Source organism: Lepisma saccharinum, chromosome 30 (genome assembly GCF_977018435.1).
Source record: "Lepisma saccharinum chromosome 30, izLepSacc3.1, whole genome shotgun sequence".
Classification (NCBI taxonomy): Eukaryota; Metazoa; Arthropoda; class Insecta; order Zygentoma; family Lepismatidae; genus Lepisma; species Lepisma saccharinum.
In genome coordinates, this window is record NC_139258.1 from 18,928,822 (window position 1) to 18,951,303 (window position 22,482).

General features: G+C 36.5%; 1 protein-coding gene across 3 annotated transcripts in view; it reads right to left on the reverse strand.

Annotated features, from left to right (window-relative positions):
• LOC145981863 (uncharacterized) overlaps positions 1 to 20,023 on the reverse strand; it is a 106,780-nt gene extending 86,757 nt beyond the window's left edge. The window contains exons 1-4 of one of the 3 annotated variants that reach the window (XM_083115316.1): positions 19,968 to 20,023; positions 8,859 to 9,711; positions 5,597 to 5,664; positions 1,103 to 1,286 (exon numbers count right to left, since the gene is read on the reverse strand). In XM_083115316.1, the coding sequence (XP_082971442.1) occupies positions 1,103 to 1,286; positions 5,597 to 5,664; positions 8,859 to 9,602 (996 nt within the window). In that variant the 5' untranslated portion in view covers positions 9,603 to 9,711; positions 19,968 to 20,023. The other 2 variants (XM_083115318.1, XM_083115317.1) reach the window with 2 other exon arrangements.
• Positions 20,024 to 22,482: the final 2,459 nt, after the last annotated feature.

Below are 22,482 nucleotides of genomic sequence, written 5' to 3' on the forward strand. Positions count from 1 at the left end.
ACCCACCTCCCGCCAGAATTATAACCTCCGCCTACACCAGGCCCTGGTTAACCGTGGATATTCCTCCATCCTGGTCACCAAGCCTCTGTTGCCACTCGCTTATCGGTAACATTGTCCATATGAAAGAATGCGCTACAATACTCATAGCTGTTACGATTCAGTTTCTTTCTTTCATCTCTTACCCTCTTTCTCCACCTTTCTTTGTCTATTTCTCTTCTGTTATTTCGTTATCTTTCTATTTTTCTTCTTATCTCTCTATGTTTCTTTCTTTATTCTTCACTATAAGTAAAAACTAGTGTTGGGCGATATATCGTCCAAATATATCGCAATGTTGAAAAAATATCATCCAGGCAATATCAACTAGATTTAGAGCAATAATATTAACAACGGGCCTCATTAGATGATTTCATCAACAAAATATAACACTTATATCGTCATGATATTTTCACAATATATCATTACGATACTTTAAGCGATATATCATCATGATATATATATATATATATATATATATATATATTGTGTCGGCAATATATCATCACAATATCTGGCGATATATATCGTGGAAGAAATATTGTAATGTATCACCTATGATGATATATCGCAATATCAAATTTCCGATATCATCCATTCCTAGTAAAAACCTGCCATCTCAGAGTACTTTCGCCACTTCGTATTAGTAAAAACCAGTTGTGTGCACACTCAAACAGTGAAGAGCATGTCGGAAATTGCTATAAGCTCCAAACATATCGCTGCTATAAGCTCCAAAACTAAAACTCTTTAAGATGTCAAATTAAAGCTGCTCTTGTGGAATGTCTTGTAGGGTGCTATATTCACTTGCGCGATATGAACAACATAACATTCATAAAGCATGCAAAATATTTCACTTTCTCGGGGGAGTTCAGAGGGCAAAGGTACTGCTTATTTTTCTCTGTTATTTACCTCACAGTTGTTTCCAGTATTCTAAATGCCTTCCACATCTACCAATACTACTTATAAAGAGTGTTATACAGTCGGAACATAAACCAACAAGAATCATATATAACTTCATATTTCTAAAGAGATCCTTTAACTGTATGTGGATAATACACAACCTACTCACCCCATTGCAGCATCTGTAATGTTTCTTCATATCCTGTACATTCTGTGTGATGTAATTGCATGAGCTTATGCTACATCGGACACATCCTCGCTCAAGAAGGTTTGTCCTCCATGACTTAACAAGGGATTCATTTATCACTGGCTCTTCTAAATGACGTATACACTGCACTTCTCTGGATTCAGACCTGCAAAGAAATAACTTTTATTCGTGTTTGTTTCGCTTATTAAACAGACAACATCAATTAGATCCACAAGTTGAAATTAACACAACAATGCAGGTTTTATCCTGTCAAATAAATCCTCCAGTTCTGAATCTATTAAGACAATAGATTACTTTCTAAATTGTTACCCTGTCCCCATGTCAGGGCAACAGTGTTGTTTTCCTTATTTAATTATTATATTAATATGTTAATTAATTAGGTAATTACGTGTATATTATGTGATAAGGGTATCTCAATTTATTATGCATTTTTAGGTTATTATATATTCCATGTATAAAAAACATGTAGCACTGTTCCTTCTTTGTGTTTCGAACGTTCAAACGAAAGGCAGGCAGTTTAGCTGTTCAAGGTTAAACATTTTGAAAGAAGGGCAGTTGGCAACAGATGCAAACCAAACATTAATAAACTCCCAGATGAGACTGGGGGAGATCGGCTGTTGGAACTGAGACTTGGAAGGGAGAGGCTGTTTTGCTTCGGTCAGCTCAGATCGGAGGACAGATCTCCCGCAAACCTATGCTGTAAGAGATTGGATTGCCGGGCAAGCTAGTGCCTTGGTGTCCAGTTTACAGGTAAAAAGGTAGTTTGTACTGGATGTTATTTTGAAGTAATTGCGGTGTGCCGGGCAGCCTAGTGCCTTGTCAACGTGAAGGTTGAGAAATGTACATGTCTGGCGACCTCGCACCTGTTACGACGTTTCTTAGAGTAACGCGAGTCTACCTTGTGACAAGCGTACTTCAGATGTAATTCATGAAATGTAAAGCATCCAGTTACAAACAATAGAGATTTCCAACATCAAAATTAGGTTTGGCCCGATAATTAGAGAAATTAACATTCGAATACGATATGTATATACAGTAAAAACTGCATATCCCAGAACCTCTATAAGAAGGAAACTTGTAAATACGGAAAAAAACTCCCCAGAACGGACCGATTTTATATCTGAAAATGACCTGCTTGAGGCGGAAACCTCCTTAACGTGGAAACAGAACACCATTTAAAGACCAACGAGATGTTTTTATTTTCAGCAAGATGGAAATTTCTTTCTTTATTTTTTTCGCTCGCAAGAAAACAATGCAATACTGTAAGTGGAACATGCCTCTGTTGCCACTCGCTTATCGGTAACATTGTCGATATGAAAGAATGCGCTACAATACTCTTAGCTGTTACGATTCAGTTTCTCTCTTTCATCTCTTACCCTCTTTCTCCACCTTTCTATGTCAATTTCTCCTCTGTTCTTTCATCATCTTTCTATTTTTCTTGTTATCTCTCTTTGTTTCTTTCTTTATTTCTTCACTTTTATCTCAATCTTTCTTCACCTCTCTTATTCCATCTTTCAATCTTTCTCTTTCCCTCTATGCACATCGCACTACAATGCCAGGGGTCCCGGGTTCGAAAAGATACATAAGTACGTACTTTACGTTCTTACAATACTGCAAAAAGTGTACCAACATGTTGTGTAGTTACATAATTGTAACCTCTACTATGCTTTTTGCGACTGTATAGCATTTTTATTCATGTACGTACATGCATTAGTACTCTACATTATAAGTAATGTGAAATTTAAATCTGTCTTTCCATTATTTCCTGCAGCGCTCTATACTGTATTTAAAGTCAACCCTGTATAAGAAGGAAAACTGTTACGACGGAAAATTTTGCTCGGAACCATCATGTTCCGGGATAGACAGGTTTTACTGTACTTCTAATTTTACGTTAATTAAACTATAGAAAATATCCAAATTTTCCATTTTTAATTTCACAGGTGCTGGACAAGGTAATTTATCCCCTATAGCAATAAGGTTTCGCAAAGGTTATCCGTTGTCTCTTGTAGTTAATTATATAATTATGTTGACTTGTAGCAACCCACGTGCATTGTCGTACAAAGAAAGATAACCCTAGACAAATCAGAGCCGAGTACGAAGTGCACCGAACCTCGAGTGCGGAGGTAAAGTGCAGGGGACCAGGCAAGTAACAAAATGTACTATGTAGCAGGGGGTATATTCCTTCAACCATTCACTCACGTAGAAAATACGCAAATACTTCCTTGAGAAAAAAAATAAGTGTATTAGGAAAGCAGTTGGCATCTTACAGAAAAAGTTTGCAGAAAATCGCTTCAAGAAAAAGCCCTATGGGCATTCAATGAATCCTCATCTCCAATTTTCGAGGAAAAAAAGGGGGGGGATATGAAAAATTTTATAAAACAATAATTTTCAAATAGTTCAAAAATTGGATGCCTCCTACCGGATCCCTAATTGCAACATGTGAACAACTATTTTCTCTTTTACTACATGTAAAACAGGAAAAATCAGCAGTCCAACAGTAACGTCCTTCATTAGTTATATCACAATTTTTGCATGGAAAAATAGACAATTTCCAAATACATTTTTTTCAAATAGCAACAAGTATATTGTTTTGTCATTCATGTACATTGTACCTTCACATGTATATAAATGAGTGAAAAAAACAGAACTGAACTATCATCTGTAATTTTCAGGAAATTGCATGTTAATTGCTGCCACATGGTGGTGGTACAGTTTAGAAACAGTTTAACACTCCAGTAAATCCTACACTTTCATCTTCCTTTCTAAAATGTAAAAATCAAAATGCATATTAGTCAGAACAGTAAAATGAATCTAATGCCAACCTCTGTGGCAGAGTGATTAATATGGTGTGCTACCATGCCAGGGGTCAAATTTCCCTGTGGGCACGGTGTACTTTTTCTGACCCTTAACCAATTTCATTAAACCATTCATCCTCATCGGCATGATTAGCCAAAAGTGTCAGAAAAGGTAGGTAAAAAAAATCAATCAGACCAGTAAAATAAATACGTGGTGTGATTGGAAAGTTCTAAGACAGGTGGCGCCACTGCTCAATAAGAGACGGTAGGTTTGCCCGTGGGTGTGGAAGGGGAAGCTTGTTTTGTCCTTGAAATGTCCTGAAAAGATCACCACGATATCTTAGTTCAGAAAAGAGTGGAATTCTGGTGAGTGAAGACATGTTGTTGGTTCTCAGCGGATTATTGATGTCTCAAAATGGACGAAAAAACAGAACAATGCCTTTGTGTCAAATTTTGTTTTAAAACCCGGAAATCAGCTTCGGATACCTATGAACTGTTAAAAGCAGCTTTCGGGAATAAATGTCTGAGTAGGTCAAATGTTTTTATCTAGTTCAACAGATTCAAAGATGGCCACGAATCAGTCGCAGATGACCCCCGGTCCGGCCAGCAAACCTTGTGAAAGTTCGCGATTTAGTGTGCTCTGACCGTAGACTTACAATTAGGGAGATGGCTGATGAACTGAATTTAAGTTTCTACACAGTTCAGTCAATTTAACTGAAGATTTGAACATGCGTCGAGTGTCCACGAAATTCATTCCGAAATTGCTGTCAGACGAGCAGAAACATGACTTGAAGTGTCCCAAGAGCTGATTGATCGGGGCGAAAGTGGCCCAGATTTGTTAAATAGGGTAATTACAGGCGACGTTTATGGGTATGACCCAGAAATAAAGGCACAAACATTGCAGTGGAAGGGTCAAAGTACGCCACGAGCGAAAAAACCAGGAATGCTATAAAAGTGTCCTTTAGCGTTTGCGTGAAAATGTGCGGGGGGAAAAGGCCTGCACTATGGCAAGACAAGAATCGGGTCCTCCACCACAACGCACCGGGTCATCGTGAGTTCTTGATCACGGAATGTTTGGCTAATTCCTGTGCTTCCACACCCAAACCCCTCTTCCCTGATATAGCCTTCTACCTCTTTCCTAAATTGAAATTTTAGCTGAAAAAGAACGCATTGGACTCAATTGAAGACAAATACAGAGAGGGTTTTTAACACCCTTACGAAAGAAAATTTTCAGGACTGCTTCTAAAAGTGGAAACACCGTTGGAGTCTGTGTGTTCCATCAGAAGGGGACTACTTTCAAGGAGATCCATCACAATAGCCTGTAAGCACTGCCATTTTGAAATTACATGCCCAGTCTTAAATCTTTCCTATCACACCACGTATAACAAAAACATATAAAACTTTGACTGCACCTGGGGCTAATCTTCGGATTTTGAAGATTTGTAAACAAAAAAATACTTCAGAGTAACAACGAAGGAAAAAAATATTCAGTGGGACCCCGAGTTTACATCTTCCTCTATTATACATTCAATCATCATGGTCCCAATAAAGCATAGTGTTATAAAATTGTCATCTGTTTTACATTATCCTGTATTTTAAGTTTCTTCGACATTGTCCTCTGAATAATGTAAAATTGAGGTTCCACTGTAGTAACTTTTACCTCAGTATGTTTCCAGGAGCTGCGCATTTTTCACCATTACTGTCATCAGAGTAAATGATCTTGGTTTCCTGTAAATAAAAAAAATTCGTCAACATCTACAAAAAAGGTGTTGCAACTCAATGAACAGTGCAATTAGCAATAATGCACATAAATGATCAGAGCTCTGTTCTATGCACTGAAAACTGTCCAAAGAGGCAAGCAAAATTCGGAAAACAGACATGTTAATAAAGATGAACTTTTAACATAGTGTATAATGATAGCATTAATTCAATACCTCCCATACAAAATGTACTTCTGCAATATCAACAATTATTTCTCATACTCCAGAAGATTTTAAGATGTTTAGTATTAACAGAACACCAGAAGATTTTAAGATGTTTAGTATTAACAGAAAAACCTAGAGGCATGTAAGATAAACTTTCTGACTGAGCCAATACTGATGTATCTGTTTCAATTGATACTTTTCTGGCATTTTTTACTTTCATAGAGTACATAAAAATGCCACGCAACACTTTCGTGATGTCAAATTATCCTAGGAATTATGCGAAATTCAAAGTTTTGTGTTTGCATAACATGTAATTTAATAATTTGATGTAATTATTGAATATTATATTGCAAAACTCTTGGTAAATTAATGCATATAATTGGAGTGGAATACTTGCACACTAATATTAATCAATATTTTGAGTAACTTTCATTTATTATAATTTTCAAGCCATGGTATCGGTGGAAATCAGTCGGGGTATTGGTTCAAAGTGGTATCTGCTCAAACCTAATAAAAAAAGTAAAACTTGAAAACCCCAAGAAAATGAAATGCAGTAGACAAGTAAGGGGCAGTTATTTGTTTCTATTAATTGACTTCTGATTCAGGGTGGTCACTGTAGGTCCGATAAAATTCAAGTACAATTCCCGGTTTTCAAGGCACACTTCCCAAAAATTTAAGGTTCAAGCAGACGATTTTCTATATCAACTATTAATAATATAAAGGATCTGTGTGATTCCAATTTATCCAAAAATTCTATTTAAAATATTCAATTTAAAGTGCAGAGATTACATTTGCCATTTCACATACTCAGATTCTAAAAACATTTGCAAGTGTTGTGGGAAATACTAATCTACAAAAATTTGTAAATTATATAAGAATTTCGGACTCAAATTTACCTAATGAACTTTAAGATATCTTTCAATAGTCTTCCATCTGTCAGACAGACTGTCCTGCAAAGTAAATGGATTGAGAGAATTCAGTTTTCTTTCCCATGCAGTTTTCTTTCCCTTGCTCGATAAAATAAAAGCTAAACTGCAAAAAACTTGCCTCGGGGCATTTGTAAACGTATCAATTAATTTGGATTAATAAAACTTGCAAATTTTTCACATCTAAGGAGAAAAATTCACACAGAACTCGCGCATAATTCACAGAGTCAATGATTCACGCATAATTCCTGGAATTCAATGAATTCCCAGTGATTGCATTGAAGATGACATCAATGGAGTGATCGAAATACACAATTCTGCCACTTTTAGGTCATGTACAGTTCGCTGCAAAGAAGTTGAACTCTTCTACTTTAAAGGCTTTTCGTCTATAATCCTTCCTTAGTTAAACGTAAATGAATTCATAAATAAAATGAAGGGCTCAGGTGTAAAACATGGTAAGTGACGCTTTGGTAATTTCTGAGTTCATTAAGAAAAAAGGTTATTAGAAGATATACTGTAGGTAAATTGTTTTCGTGTTGTGTTTACCAATGTCCAGAAGGCTTCACTGAGCCCAATGCCAATTGTATGACATGGCAATTTCTCTTGAAAATTGAAGGATGGTACATTTTACTATGTAACTAAAAAATAACGAAAATGTCACTCGTCATGTTTCACACCTGAGCCCTTCAAATAATTAAATCTATAATAAAACAGCTAAGATAAATAATAAATTTAAAAACCAAATAATAAATTAAGAGAAACAAAATAAAGAGAGGTACCTGTGACGCTCTGTACCTTGAGAAAGTGAAATATTATGCATGATTTATGAAGATTATTGATGTTGTTTGTTGAACGTTTTCAGTTGGTTTTAGTTCGAAGAGATGTGTTATTGTGAAGTCAAGTATGTCTGCTAACTTAGCGTGTTACCTTACAGTGAAGCAGAACAGTTCGAAAGCTTCATGCAATGAATATAGCACCCAAAACATTTTCTAGCATGTATCCCAGGAGATTTGAAGGGGGGTTCATCGATTTGTAAGGTAAATGTCTAACCCTGTTTTATATCACATTTTAGCTGTATGTTCTTGACTGAGAAAACACTGTTTTAGGATGCACTTCTTCAGACACCAATTCCTTCAAGTAAGAATATGCTCCAAATTGATATTTCTGCTTTGTGAATGTATTATTTTTACCCTTGGTGCTTGTACTACTGGTGCTAGGTTTCACACGTGACATTATTAAATGACACACATGGAGCACACACTATTGGACAAAGGGCAGCATGAAATCCTCTCACAACACCCTTCATACGAAAATGCTGAACTCAAACCTACTCAGACTCGCAATGTTCAAGAATGTCCAGGACAATGAAGGGTCATTGTGCATATTGAGACGAAACTATCACACATTGTTTTCCCAAGACACAAAAACTAAGTTGTGTCAACAAGGTTGCAACGAGAAGGAAAAAACAGACGGAAGAAAAATGAAAGGTTGTGATTGTGTTGAAACAAGTTGTTTCCCAGTGTTTCTTCAAGAAACGATAACTCCGGCTGTAGGCAACGAAAATTTATGGGACTTAGACAGTCAGGTTCAAAATGTCTTACCCCATCTTATGATGAACTTTATCCTGCCATTGGCTGATCACCACGGACAAGTTCTGCGTGGTCCAGCCCTATATTGCTTCTAAAACCGGAAAGGTTAGGAGCTGATAGCAATTTTCAACATGTTCTTTTGTTATTTTAGTGTTGCATATAAACAATTTTTACTAATTAGAAGTAGTGAAAGTACGTGAAGGTAAGTTTATACTTACACAGGCCAAACTTTGGGTTCAAAGATCTTCGTTATTTGTGTTTCCCGCATGCTGGAACCAATTTTGTATCAAGTAAAACATCGAGATCTGTCGATTAAAAAACAACTCAATGTAATTCTCAAGGGGGGTACAGTGGGTCAATAGCTCCTTAAGATCCATGTATACGCAATTAATCGGAACTTCTCAAGTATTAACCTAAACACCCAAAATACACTTGTCACCAAAGTGGCAACAACCAGTCAAGAAACAAGCGTAACTACTTACTATAAATGGATTAAAGCATTCATTCTCCTGCCCCTGTGGACTGGACAAGCACTGCTTCTCCTTCTCCATAAGTTTGAACAAATTATCAGACTCCAAAAGATACTGACTCTCTCCCTTTTCATCAACAGAAACAGGCTCCTTATTTTCTGAGGACTGTGCTTCACCTTCACACCCAGACAAAGGATTCCAGGATGGAACAGCACTCGGCACCTTCATCTCCTGATTGTAACTTGAAGATTTCTCACTCTCAATTTTCGAAGTTGATGCCTCGTCTTGGAAAGGAACCGAACATGCAGCTTTTGTGTCTTGGGTCAAGCCTGAATCTAAATCACACCGAGACATGGACTGACTCGGGCCAGCTTGATTCAGATTCTTGTTTTCATCAGCTTGTGACGAGCCAGGCACTGGACTGCTTGTAACATTTAATAAGTAGCTTACGGGAATCAGCTCGGTGTTCCCTTTCACCACTGGCCGAACAACTGCTTTGGTGGTTTCCACTGGTACCAGCTGAAGATCTTTCAACTGCGAAGGGGACAAGATGAATATTTTCGAACCGCTGCTATCGTACTGGACAATCTGATCGGCCATTTTGATGATGGATGAACCAATCATAGTTGGTTCTGACATTTGATTTGGTCTGTTAAACACAATATTTTGCAAAGGGGCTGGAGATTCAATCCCCGTACTGCAGCCATCTGGATTGGCATCGGAGACTGAAAATGTTGATGACCCCTGCGTAGCCATACTGTAGATTTCTCAAACTCTCACATGGTTCCTAAGTATCAACAATATACCACAGGACAAAACAAATCTGGACTCAATTCCAAGTAGCATGTCAGCATTACATCTTCAACTGCAAAGATAAATAAATAATGCATAAATATACATGTAAAAGTACCAAGAAGCCTAAAAAAAAACAAAAAAAAAACACTTGAAACTTAAAATGTATATTAATGTAAAGAAAAAGTATTAAAACAAGTCAATAAAGATTGCTAGCATGCAAAAGTGAGACACAGTTGCTGTGTTTAAGCTTCTTAGTGTAGGATTCACTAATAATAATAATAAATGGGCAATTGTAATTAAGAAAATTACTTTATATGGATACTTGGAGTATTGGCTCTCAATAATTATGTTTTAATGAGTATTTTAAATCAGTGTTTCATTATTCCTACAAGTACATTGAACTTTATTTAACATTACATGCTCACTGCTGATTTAAGATCATCATCTCCAGTGCATCTTGCAAGGGTCATCCATTATGCTGTCACATACACAAATTGCATTGTTGTTGTTTGAGGTAGAGGATCATAGATGGCAGCATGAAAAAAGAATGAACCTTATATTTGATGCATAAAGCAGTTTAGAAAGTGGGTTAGAGATGGCAGCACTCAAGAAAATGGATACCATTGTAAAAAGGAAAAAGGGAAAGCGCTGATGTAGTGAAATAATGATTGTAGATATTAATACTAATTATAATGAAAGAAATAAATGAACTTAGCACAATAACAGGATATAAATAAGGTGGAAAGGGTAATTAATACTCAGTAATAGCATAAGTGATAATTATATAACGTATGGTGAAAAAAATTTGCACAAACTTTGCAACCCTGCGGAACTGGCAATATTGAACACTGACACACCATTTGAGCTGTGTTGGATTGTACGTCTACCAGTTATGTAGTGTGAAGAGCAAGAGAATGTTGGTGTAAAAACAAGTCAGTATGGAGCTGAAAGAAGACGACCGTCGGAAAATGATCGTGCAATATTGGACAGAGAATCGTGATGTTCGAAAGTCCGAGCTTGTGAAACATTTTCAACGTGTAGGATTTTTCCCGTCATACGGTTTATAATATTGTGTCACAATTGGAGAAGGGAATCAATGTGGAAAGAAAGCCGGGCAGTGGACGGAAGTCGAAGTTAAATGAACCCAGAGTGTTGCAACAACTGCGACATGTTACTGCAGGTAAGGTGGTAAAATCCTACCGTGAGCTTGGTAGGAGGTTTCAGTGTGATAAAAACACAGTGAAGAAAGCATTACAGAAGATTGAGATACGGAGATATAAACTAAAAACTATGCCAAAAGTGACGGAGCAACAAGTTGTTGTCCAGAAACGTTTACGAACCCTTGTGATAAAAACGTTCACTGCAACAAATGACGTGATTTGTATCATGGACGATGAGACTTATTTCACCCTAGATGGCAATGAGTGGCAGTCGAAAACCTACTATGATCCTGGAACTGCTGCCGTGCCCGATCCAGTGCGTTTTGCTGCCAAAACCAAATTCCCACAGAAGGTGTTGCTATGGCTTGCCATGAGTGAGAAAGGACTGTCGAAACCTCAGTTTTTCAAGGCTGGCCTTGCACTCAACGCCGACCGGTATGTAAAGTTCTGTTTGCCCAAAGTGAAGCAGTTTATCAATGAATACCATCGTGGGGACAATGTTGTTTTTTGGCCAGATTTAGCCAGCTGCCATTACGCTGCACAAAGTCTTGCGGCCAAGGAGCACTTAGGTATCCCTTACATATCCAAAGAACAGAATCCCCCTAATGTTCTCCAACTGCGGCCCATTGAAGATTTCTGGGCAAATTTAACGCGGATGGTGTATGCCAATAATTATCAACCACGAACCGTTGCAACCCTCATCCAACAGATCCGCAGATGCTTGTGCGATATTGATCCATCAACATTTGCTCCATCTATGCAGAATGTGCCCAAAATTGTCGCAAGGCCAGCAGACTCGGTGTGAATGTGTTTGTTCATTGATGTTCAGATACCACCCTTGTATACCAAACAGCACACGAAATACATCTGTGTGTTTTTGCCCTTGACCACAGCGTTTTCTTTTTGTGCAAATTTTTTTCACCACACGTTTGTAGGGTGTTTTTGTCAATAAACATATAAAGTGTATAAACGAGAGATCAAGAGTTAATATACTACATAGGTTGTAGTCTGTGCAAAGCTGCACTATCCATGTTCTACTGTTTTGGTTCTCGAATATTTTTTTTGTAGCACTTGTGTTCGTCCGAGTGAGAAGCACAATAAAACTTCTCGGAATAAAAAAAAAAAAAAAACTTCTCGGAATAAACTGTACGTGTTCTTTTATTACACCAACATAGGTTATGGGCCCAGAACGCCCAGAACACGTCTAATGCAGTTGTAATAAGGAAAAACGAGGAAGTGCGGCTGTTCATGTTTGAATACGGACTGTGAAAATGGAGTCGGTGAAATCGACTATACAGAAGTTAAATAACAGGAACTATCAAACGTGGAAGTACAAATTGGAGTTACTACTTCTAAAGGAAGAATTGTTGGATGTAGTGACGGGTGTGCAGCCAAAAGAACCGGACGAGGAATGGAAGAAAAAAGACGGAAAAGCTAGGGCCACCATTGGACTTTTGCTGGAAGATGATCAACTCGTTCATGTAAGAAAGCAGGAAACAGCGAAAGGATATTGGGATTCTTTGAAACGGTATCATGAAAAATCAAGTCTCACAACTAAAGTGTATTTATTGAAGAAATTGTGCCGCTTACAGCTTAGTGAAAATGGCGACATGGAGCAGCACATTAATGCAATGTTGGATATTGTGGATCAACTTGCAGCTTTTGGTGAAAATTTAGCGGAACATTTGCAAGTAGCAATGTTGTTGTGTAGCCTGCCGGACAGTTACGAGACGCTAATTACTGCACTGGAGACTAGACCGGAAGAAGACCTAACTTTAGAAATGGTGAAAGGGAAGCTCATACATGAATATAAGAGAAGAAAGGAAGCCAAAACTGACAGTGGTGTTTATTCAGAAAGTGCTCTTAAAGTGAAATCCGATAATGTGAAAAGTGTGTGTTTTTTTTTGTAAAAAGCCAGGTCACTTTAAACGTGATTGTTTTAAGTACAAGGCACATAAAAGGAAAATTGTGTATAAAGCAAACCAGGTGAGTAATGTTGAAGAAAGTGAAAAAAGAGATGATGAAAGTGGTTCTGATTGTGATAATGTTCATTTTCTGTGTTTTGAAGCAAGTGAAAAAGGTACAGGTAGAGACAAATGGTACATTGATTCAGCAGCCACATGTCATATGACCAGTGACAAGGCATTTTTTGCCACATTTAATCCAAGTATAACAAATGAAATATACCTTGCAGATGGAAGTTGTTTGAAATCACAAGGAATGGGTGAAGGTGTAATACAATGTATACATGATAAAGGTATACAGAATGTATTAGTAAAATCTGTGTTATATGTACCTGAGTTGCATGGTAGTTTACTATCAGTGAAATGTCTTACTGAAAAAGGTTTAAATGTTGAATTTCACAATAACACATGTATCATTAGTAAAGATGGAAAAACTGTTGCATCAGCAGATCTGACAAATAATTTATATAAGTTGAATACTATTTCAAATGTAGAATCTGTAAATCAATTGCACAAGGTAAGTCATGAAAATGACAGGAAATGTATTCATCTTTGGCATCGTAGGTTAGGACATAGAGATGCAACAATTGTTAAAAATCTTGGTAAAGGAAATTTAGTTAAAGGTGTTGATATTGATGCATGTAATGTAACTAAAATTTGTGAGGAATGTATTCAAGGTAAAATTTCTCGTAAATCATTTCCAAAATTGAAAACTGAAAAATCAAAGGAATTATTAGATATAGTGCATTCAGATGTATGTGGTCCGATGGACGTTGAAACTCCTAGTGGGAACAAATATATACTTACATTTATAGATGATTTTAGTAGGTTTACTATGGTATATCTAATGAAGAAAAAGAGTGAAGTTGAAGATAAGTTACAGGAATTTGTACAGTATGTAAAAAACAAATTTAAAAGAAAACCTAAAGTAATCAGGACTGATAATGGAGGAGAGTATATGTCATTACAATTGAAAGATTTCTTCAAAAGGGAAGGAATAGAACATCAAACTACAGTACCATATACCCCACAACAGAACGGCGTTGCGGAAAGGAAAAACAGAAGCTTAGTTGAAATGGCTCGTTGCATGATAATTGATGCTGGCATGCACAAGAAGTACTGGGGTGAAGCTATAAATACAGCAAATTACTTACAGAACAGGTTACCCACAAAGATATTGGAGACTACTCCATATGAAAAATGGTACGGAAAGCAACCATACATGGGTCATGTGAAAGTGTTTGGCAGTGTTGGATATGCTATGATTCTAAGTCATCGACACAAGATGGACGTTAAAGGAAAGAAACTTGTCTTAGTTGGATATGAAGGATATAAAGGATATAGGTTACTAGATATGACATCTGATAAGATTTACATAAGCAGAGACTGTAAATTTATTGAAAACTCAAGTCATGTAATTTCAACTTTGAAACCTATCCAAAAATCTGAATCTAATCATAATACTGATTGTGAATTATCCGTGGACATTCTTGGAGAGGAACCAGAAATGCATTCACATTTTGGTAAAAAGGAAGTGAAGAGTGATTCAGAACTAATTTGTGATTCAAAAACTGATGAACATACAGATATCAAAGTAAAGAAAAGGACACCAGATGTTATCAGAAAATCTACTCGTACAACAAAAAGACAATTACCAGCTAGATATCTACAAAAGGTCATTGTGGAAAGAAAGTTACCAACATCTTTTGAAGAGGCAGTTACAGGACCTGATAATAATAAATGGGAGATGGCAATGAATGAAGAAATGAACTCATTAAAAGAAAATAAAACTTGGGAACTAGTTCAACCAGTAAATGGAAGAAATGTAATTGGTAGTAAATGGGTGTATACCATTAAAGAAGATGCACAAGGAAAAGTTACTCGTTACAAAGCCAGACTAGTTGCTCAAGGATATTCACAAATCTATGGTGATGATTACGATCAAGTGTTTGCACCAGTTGGAAAACAAGCAACATTCAGAGTTCTTTTAACAGTTGCAGGACAAATGAATATGGCAGTCAAGCATTTTGATGTAAAGACAGCATTTTTGTATGGTGATTTAGATGAAGAAATATACATGAAACAACCTGAGGGATATCATCAACCTGGAAAAGAAGAATATGTATGCAGATTGAAGAAAAGCATATATGGGTTAAAACAAGCCGCAAGATCATGGTATAATAAAATTGATGAATTTTTGGTTAACAATAATTTCAAAAGAGGTGAGGCAGATCCGTGTCTTTATACAAAATCAGTTGATGGGAGTATGATCTATATTCTAATGTATGTAGATGATCTTGTGATTGCATGTACAAATGTTGATTTAATTAATGATGTAGCAGTGTTAATGTCAAAGAAATTTCAGATTAATTGTCTTGGTGATATTAATTGTTATCTGGGAATTCAAGTTGAGAGAAGTAAGGATGGAATTTTTGCTCTTCATCAAAGTAATTACATAGGAAAGTTAATCAAACAATTTGGATTGGAAGATGCAAAGTCATCAAAAATTCCAATGGATCCTGGATACATTAAATATGCAGAAACTTCTGAACCATTACCAAGTAATGAGCGATACAGACAAGCTATTGGAGCATTATTGTACATAAGTATAAATACTAGACCAGACATATCGGCAAGTGTGTCAATTTTGAGTCAGAAGGTCAGTTGTCCTACTAAAGCTGATTGGATTGAAGTTAAAAGAATTTTTCGTTATTTAAAGGGAACTCAATCATATAAGTTAAAATTAGGAAACAAATTTGAATTTGAAAATGATTATTTGTTAGGTTACGCAGATGCTGATTGGGCTGGGGATGTGTCAACTAGAAAATCAAACAGTGGTTATGTATTTATGTATAAGGGAGGTATGATAAGCTGGGCTTGTAGAAAACAATCTTATGTTTCATTATCTTCCACTGAAGCTGAGTATGTGGCAATTGCAGAAGCGTGTAAGGAAGCAAAATGGATAAAATATGTGTTAAATGATATGGATAAAAAATGTGATTATCCAATTATCATAAATGAAGATAATCAAAGTTGTATCAAACTAATTAAAAATGAAAGGGTTAGTTTGAGAACTAAACATATTGATGTAAAATATCATTTCGTTCGTGATCTGTATTATAAAGGTGAAGTAACATTTAAGTACTGTGCTTCAGACGACATGATTGCAGATACATTAACAAAACCACAAACAGGTATAAAGTTAAGAAGGAATTGTAACTTAATGAATATGATGAGTGAGTAATTATGATGATACACACTTTATTATTAATTGAAAAAAAAAGGGGGGTTATATGTAAGGTGTTTTTGTCAATAAACATATAAAGTGTATAAACGAGAGATCAAGAGTTAATATACTACATAGGTTGTAGTCTGTGCAAAGCTGCACTATCGATGTTCTACTGTTTTGGTTCTCGAATATTTTTTTTGTAGCACTTGTGTTCGTCCGAGTGAGAAGCACAATAAAACTTCTCGGAATAAACTGTACGTGTTCTTTTATTACACCAACAACGTTAAAAGTAAAGAAGTCACTATTTGTATTAATTTTGTTCAAAATTAAATGTTGTATGGCTTAATTGTAACCCTATGGAAATAATAAATAATAATTACGATTCTGAGTCTATTACAGTTCCCACGAACCGAGAGTTTCGTGCAGTTTTTGGGTTGTTTTTACAGGTGTAGTGCCATTTCAAGGCAGGCACCCAAGCACTTTTGGTAGGCGCATATATTGCAGCTCCAAGTTAAGCTTAGCACCGGCCAGGCGGCGATCTTTAACTAACCCCTTTTCTCTTTGTCTATCTGGGAGATAGATTTTTCTTAATATTTCCGTCAATTTGTATAAGGTGATGCTAAAAAAACGAGGAAAGAGAGGAGGCAGGAAAACGAGAGAATCTATTCTGGCAAGCTGAAAAAGGGAAGGAAGAGAAATCATACAACCTACAATCATCAACTATGATCCACTGCATCTATTGCAAGACATTTCCAAACAAGAACGTGCATATAAGCTGCAGAAACTAGATATACATATCGGTCCATGAAGTATATACAAAGATACAAAGGGAAGCATATATAATGATCCACGTACTAGAAAAAATCAATCCAGCCAGGATCTAAGAGGCTCATTAGCAAGACCAATGAACGAACCAAAAGATGTAAATAAAGAATAAGGAAAGTTTGATGTTACATAGATGAAGAAACTTAAGTAGCATCAGGAATTTGTAAATAAGGATGTAAATATACAGTATGTAATTATAAGTAGAAGATGCTTTAGTAATTACAAGAAGAAGAAGCCTTAGTAATTATAAGATGACTATGATTTAGTGATTACAAGAAGAAGAAGCCTTAGTAATTATAAGAAGAAAATGCTTTAGTAATTACAAGAAGAAGAAGCCTTAGTAATTATAAGAAGATGACGCTTTAGTAATTACAAGAAGAAGCCTTAGTAATTATAAGAAGAAAATGCTTTAGTAATTATAAGAAGAAGAAGCCTTAGTAATTACAAGAAGAAGAAGCCTTAGTAATTACAAGAAGAAGAAGCTCAAAGAAGAAGATTGGCTGCAATTAATAAGAAATAAAAATAGAAGAAAAAATATTGTATGAAAAGATTTCCAAAGTTATCTAGTATTTGTACATGTTATTCAAGAACATATTACGAATTGTACCCTCCGTAGTGGGTTAAATCTATTGTTTCTTTCCATATATTCGTAGTGTTAGTCACCCTGATCTGTACCCAGAGGTCTCTCATTGTTTCTACCCTGTGCTAAGCTGGCAGATGCTCACATGAGAGGACGTGGCAATGCCCAAGTGAGACTTCCTTGGGTTCAATGGTAGGAAAAAAATTTTAGTGTACTAACCTCACATATATATCTGCATGCATCCTATTTAAAGTATTCTGGTTCACTTAGCAAAAACACACAAAAAATTCACACACATTTATTGCAGTCCCGACACAGCCACTTTATATATTTATAACAGATTTTTATAAAAACGTACTTATATAAGTATATGCACATACTACGTGTCCGAAAACGTGAGGATCACCACCAAAATGTGAGCTCCATAACAAGTGAACAATGGATTATTATTTTCTTTCTTTTCCAAATAAATGCTGAACGAACTGAGTTCCTGGACTGTTCCGGGAAGGTACTCTGGGAGCAAAGATCAACAGTTTTTCCAGACGGTAGTAACATGCAAATACAAACAATTGGATTGTGATCTTCATGACCACTGCAGTGTTAAACCTAATATTACATCTGAATTAATTGCATCCAAAGACATTTTGGTAACAGGTTTGTTATATCGGAGACACATTAAAATTGGATATTTTGTTTCGCATGGTTCGTACTTACCAATTGTGTATTGTGGAACATAGTTCAAGTTGCCATTATGCTTTTTACAGTGATTTTTTTTATTCCTTTCTTCGCTTCTGTAAAACACAATATGGCGGGCAAATTTTGATTCAAGTTGTGGTTATGCAGTGTTTCCAACCTTCTTCACCGAAAAATACCTACTATCGTGTTCGTCACGTGTGAAAATTTTACATTATGCATGGGTAGCCGACGGACAGCACCACAAACCATTCCAGGATAGAGATATTTCTCTTGAAAATACATGATTCCCCGGTCAAATATATTCCACGATGAACGTTGGAGAAACTCATTTCCGTAAGTCATTTCGGCTAGAGTCTAGTTTACGTCCTTCTTGCCTTTTGGTGGTAAGCGATGGGAGTTAACAACACTGCATGCTCGTCTTTGTTTCCGCGTTGTGAATGCATGTTAAAGAAGAACAGGTTCCAAAAACTTCTAGATAGTGTAAAATACGTTTATCCCCAGTGATAATTCAGTGCATCGTTCAAAACCATGCTAGCAGACAGCTGGCACTCTGGCATCTCTTAGGCTAAGTAAGTTTTTCTTTTTACACTTTCTGTTCATGATAGCCCCACTAACCATTCACGGGAACGAGGTATGCCTAGGAGGTTAGGTTCCATTAGCACTCATTTCACCCCTAAATATGTGCTTCATCATCGAAAAATGTCCTCAGTACGTTCAATCACTCATATCCGGACAACATCGGTTTTTCTCGATTTTCTCCTCCACGAAATCTTTCCTCGCCTTGGGATTTACTTTGTTGAATTCCTTATACAATAACCTTTCCAACGATATATGACACGTATTCCTTAGGAAAAGGACGTAAACTAGACTCTTACCGTAGTTTCTTCTGTAAAAATGAAGAAATGTGTCTCCGATATAACGAACTGTTACCCTTTCGAGTTCACAACATTGTGAGGGGCCATGTGCAAAGTAGCTAGTTCAGTTCACATTTTCGAAACTTTATTTAGCTTGTCAGTTGCATTGTGTTGTAAAATTAATCATTAACCTGAGTAAAAAGGTGTATTTTTATACAATTTTGTACATGAATCTGACCAAACGTGAGCTCATGGCTGACATGTGATTCTCCAACCCGTCAGTAACATGCTGAAACGAATGTGTGCCCTCTCAACTGTTCACGAAATCGTGATGAAAATTTTATACGTAACTAAACATTTAAAATCTTCACACATATCCTACACGTATTGCCAAATTTCATTGTTTCTGTATAAGTAAAAAAAAATTGACCTCAAAATTTTGCAGTACCTAGGTATTTACTGTTAGTGTAACTTCTAACAAGTGGATGTGTGGACAGGATGAAGAAACATATACCACATAACGACTGATCACAATAGGAAGATCTTCAATGTATACTTACATTTCAAATATATTTCACATGTAACTAAAAACAAGTGTCCATGGTTGGGTTCGAACCCATTCCAGATATTTCATTTGTACTACAGGAACTAACTACTTTTCGAATAAACATATCCAGCTCGCGTGCTTTCAGTCTGTTTTCACAAATTCAAATGTTGCTTGTTACTCTTTTTTTAAAAAAATATATTCCAAATTGAAAATAATAAAGTACTTTCTTTTACAAATCGACTGAATTTGCATCTCTCTACGACCTACGAATTGCTTACTTCCAACCACACAACTGCCACGAGTTCGAATCCCCACCATATGTTGGTAAAACATTTCGAACTTTTTAATCTGATTTTACTATTGTTAACAACACATAATTTAAATATGTTGTGTAACTTACGTATAGAAAAATGGAAATCTGTACGACAACACTGTAACAATTACATCAAAAAATTTTGTAACAGTACTTACAACATGGTGGATGATGCTGAACACCAAACTGGATCGTCCAATTTAGTAACTGGTGCTGCCATCTATTCGTGATTGTTACAAGCTTTGACTCTTCTCACAACATTATGCAAGAAAAAAGTAGAGTACAGTAACAAGGCCACTAAATTACCTCACGAACGAATTCCATTTTATTAGATTCATTAGCCTGTATTATAAAATTATATGTTAACATACCAAAGTAAAAGCAATGGCCACAAAACATACAATTAATAATATAATAATAATAATAATCCGTCGCGCAACAAGTCATGAAGGGAAAATAATAAATTATCAATATCATAAACCTTATTGTCCATGTACTGTACTGTACTACTAAATATTGCTGTTTGAAAGTGCTAAGTTTTTCGGATCTGAGCATGTATTCTTAGCTAAGATTCAAAACTATCTAACTACGGCAAGATAATCAGTTAAAATTATGTAACTTTTCATATATATATTCGTCTTGAGATCGTTCGCTGCGGGACGGCGTAGGTTCGAATCCGGCTCTGGTCGGAATTTATTCGGCCTACGTATAGGGCCGGTGGCAACCCACCATCGTGAGGAAATTGGGAAGCTCCGAGTGAGTGAGCGTAACCCGGTCGAGAAAACCTACAACAAGGGCTGGGGGTTCGTCGGGCTGATCACCCGTCACCCCAACACTGGTCTGAGACCTCCACGCTATAACAGGTGACGGCGGAACAGTGTGGGAGGGAGACCAGCAGTCGGTAGGTAAGCCAAGGCCCGCCAAGGTGCTGTAGAGCTGTGGGGTTATGTTATATATATATATATATATATATATATATATATATATATATATATATATATATATATATATATATATTACACGTCATAAAAGTATATTTCCGATCTTGATAAAGCTAAAATTTATGACATTGAAAATCACTGCGTTAACAGCAGTCACTTGGGACAGCAATCAGTGGCATGCGCAAGGGAGTTTGGTGTGGGTCATAATCCCCCTTCCCATTTAGGCCACAGTATTCCTAAAAATAGAACGTCAAAGAAAGGAAAAGATTACAAAATGAGGACGGACTACTGAAAAAATGTACACGTTAATCCCAACCCCTTTCAAAAATCCAAAACATTTTGATTTGACTACTAAGTCAGAGATCCCGGGTTCGAACCCCGACCTGGGCATGGGTGTTATTTGTGTTTGTCATATCATCAATTTTCTCCTATCATCTTCACGATTAGCCAAAATTGGAGGGAAAGCGAAGTAAAACAAACCAAGTCAAACAATCAATAAATGGTTTGATTTGATTTATGCTACTTAGCGTCGCTGACACATTTGGTTAATCGCGAAGATGATACAATACAATTAATGAAGAGACAAACACAAATAGCACCCATTCCGAGGTCTGGGTTCGAACCCGGAACTCCTGATGTCATAGCGTGCCCGTGTCATCCCCCGCTGTTGGTTGATTTGGTGTTTTAAGTCCACCTTATCTATATAAAAGCTAATCGGGACTGGACCTACAGTTTAAAGTGAGATCCGAACCACTTGTGCCTCCACCGGGTATCGAACCCGGGACCCCTTGATTACAAGGCGACAACAAAGATGAGTGGAAAGTTCTAACTATTCGGATACGTGGGTATCGGTAAAGCAAACTGCATTTTTCCTCAGAGGTAAATTTCAATTGGATTTTTGAAACACCATATTTAATATGTGATTAACGTTATTTTCACTAAAATTTCATTGCTTGATTTCCCTCATTTCTCCATCACACGATCTCGTTACTGAAGGATCCGGACTCGAGCCCTCGCCTGTGCATGAGTGTTCCTTTGTAACCATACTCTTCACCCGTTTAATTTAATCAATGTTCATCGCATGGCAGAAGTTAGGTAAAGTGATGGAAGAGCAACGCTAAAGAAAGGAAAAAGAAAATGCAAATAATTTCCTCCCAGTGCATCTGCAGGGCACTGTGAAATCAGGAGTCCAGAGTTATGTGCTTATGATTGTCCCTCATGACTTCCATAAGTTCATTAACTACTTATCGCGATTAAATCTATACAGCTAGAAAAGGTGATGGGAGGTGGCAAAAATTAAATATATTAGAGGGGATAAACAGGTAGCAAAACACACTTTTTTGTAGTTTCTGCAACCATATTCATTTGGCTTTTTGAGTTCTGGGATACATTTTTCATTCCAAATTATTTCATTATTCACTGCAGAGTACAACACATAAGAAAAAGAATCCACTCTCGTCACGGGTTCGAATCCAGGCCTGAATTGTTCTTTGCGAGGTCCCTTCATCAATTTCATCATATCATCACTCATCCTCATTTTCGCGATAAGCAAATGTGGCAGAAAGGTGAAGTAAAATAAACCAAACCAACAACAACAATAGAACGCACGTTCTCTTGTGAATACATCCGTATTTATGACTGTTTAGCTTACCCAGTTTTTTAGTTTTTTTTATTGGAGGCCAAAATATTATTATATTTAAATGAAACGAGAGCAAGAGAGAGCGTGAGCAAT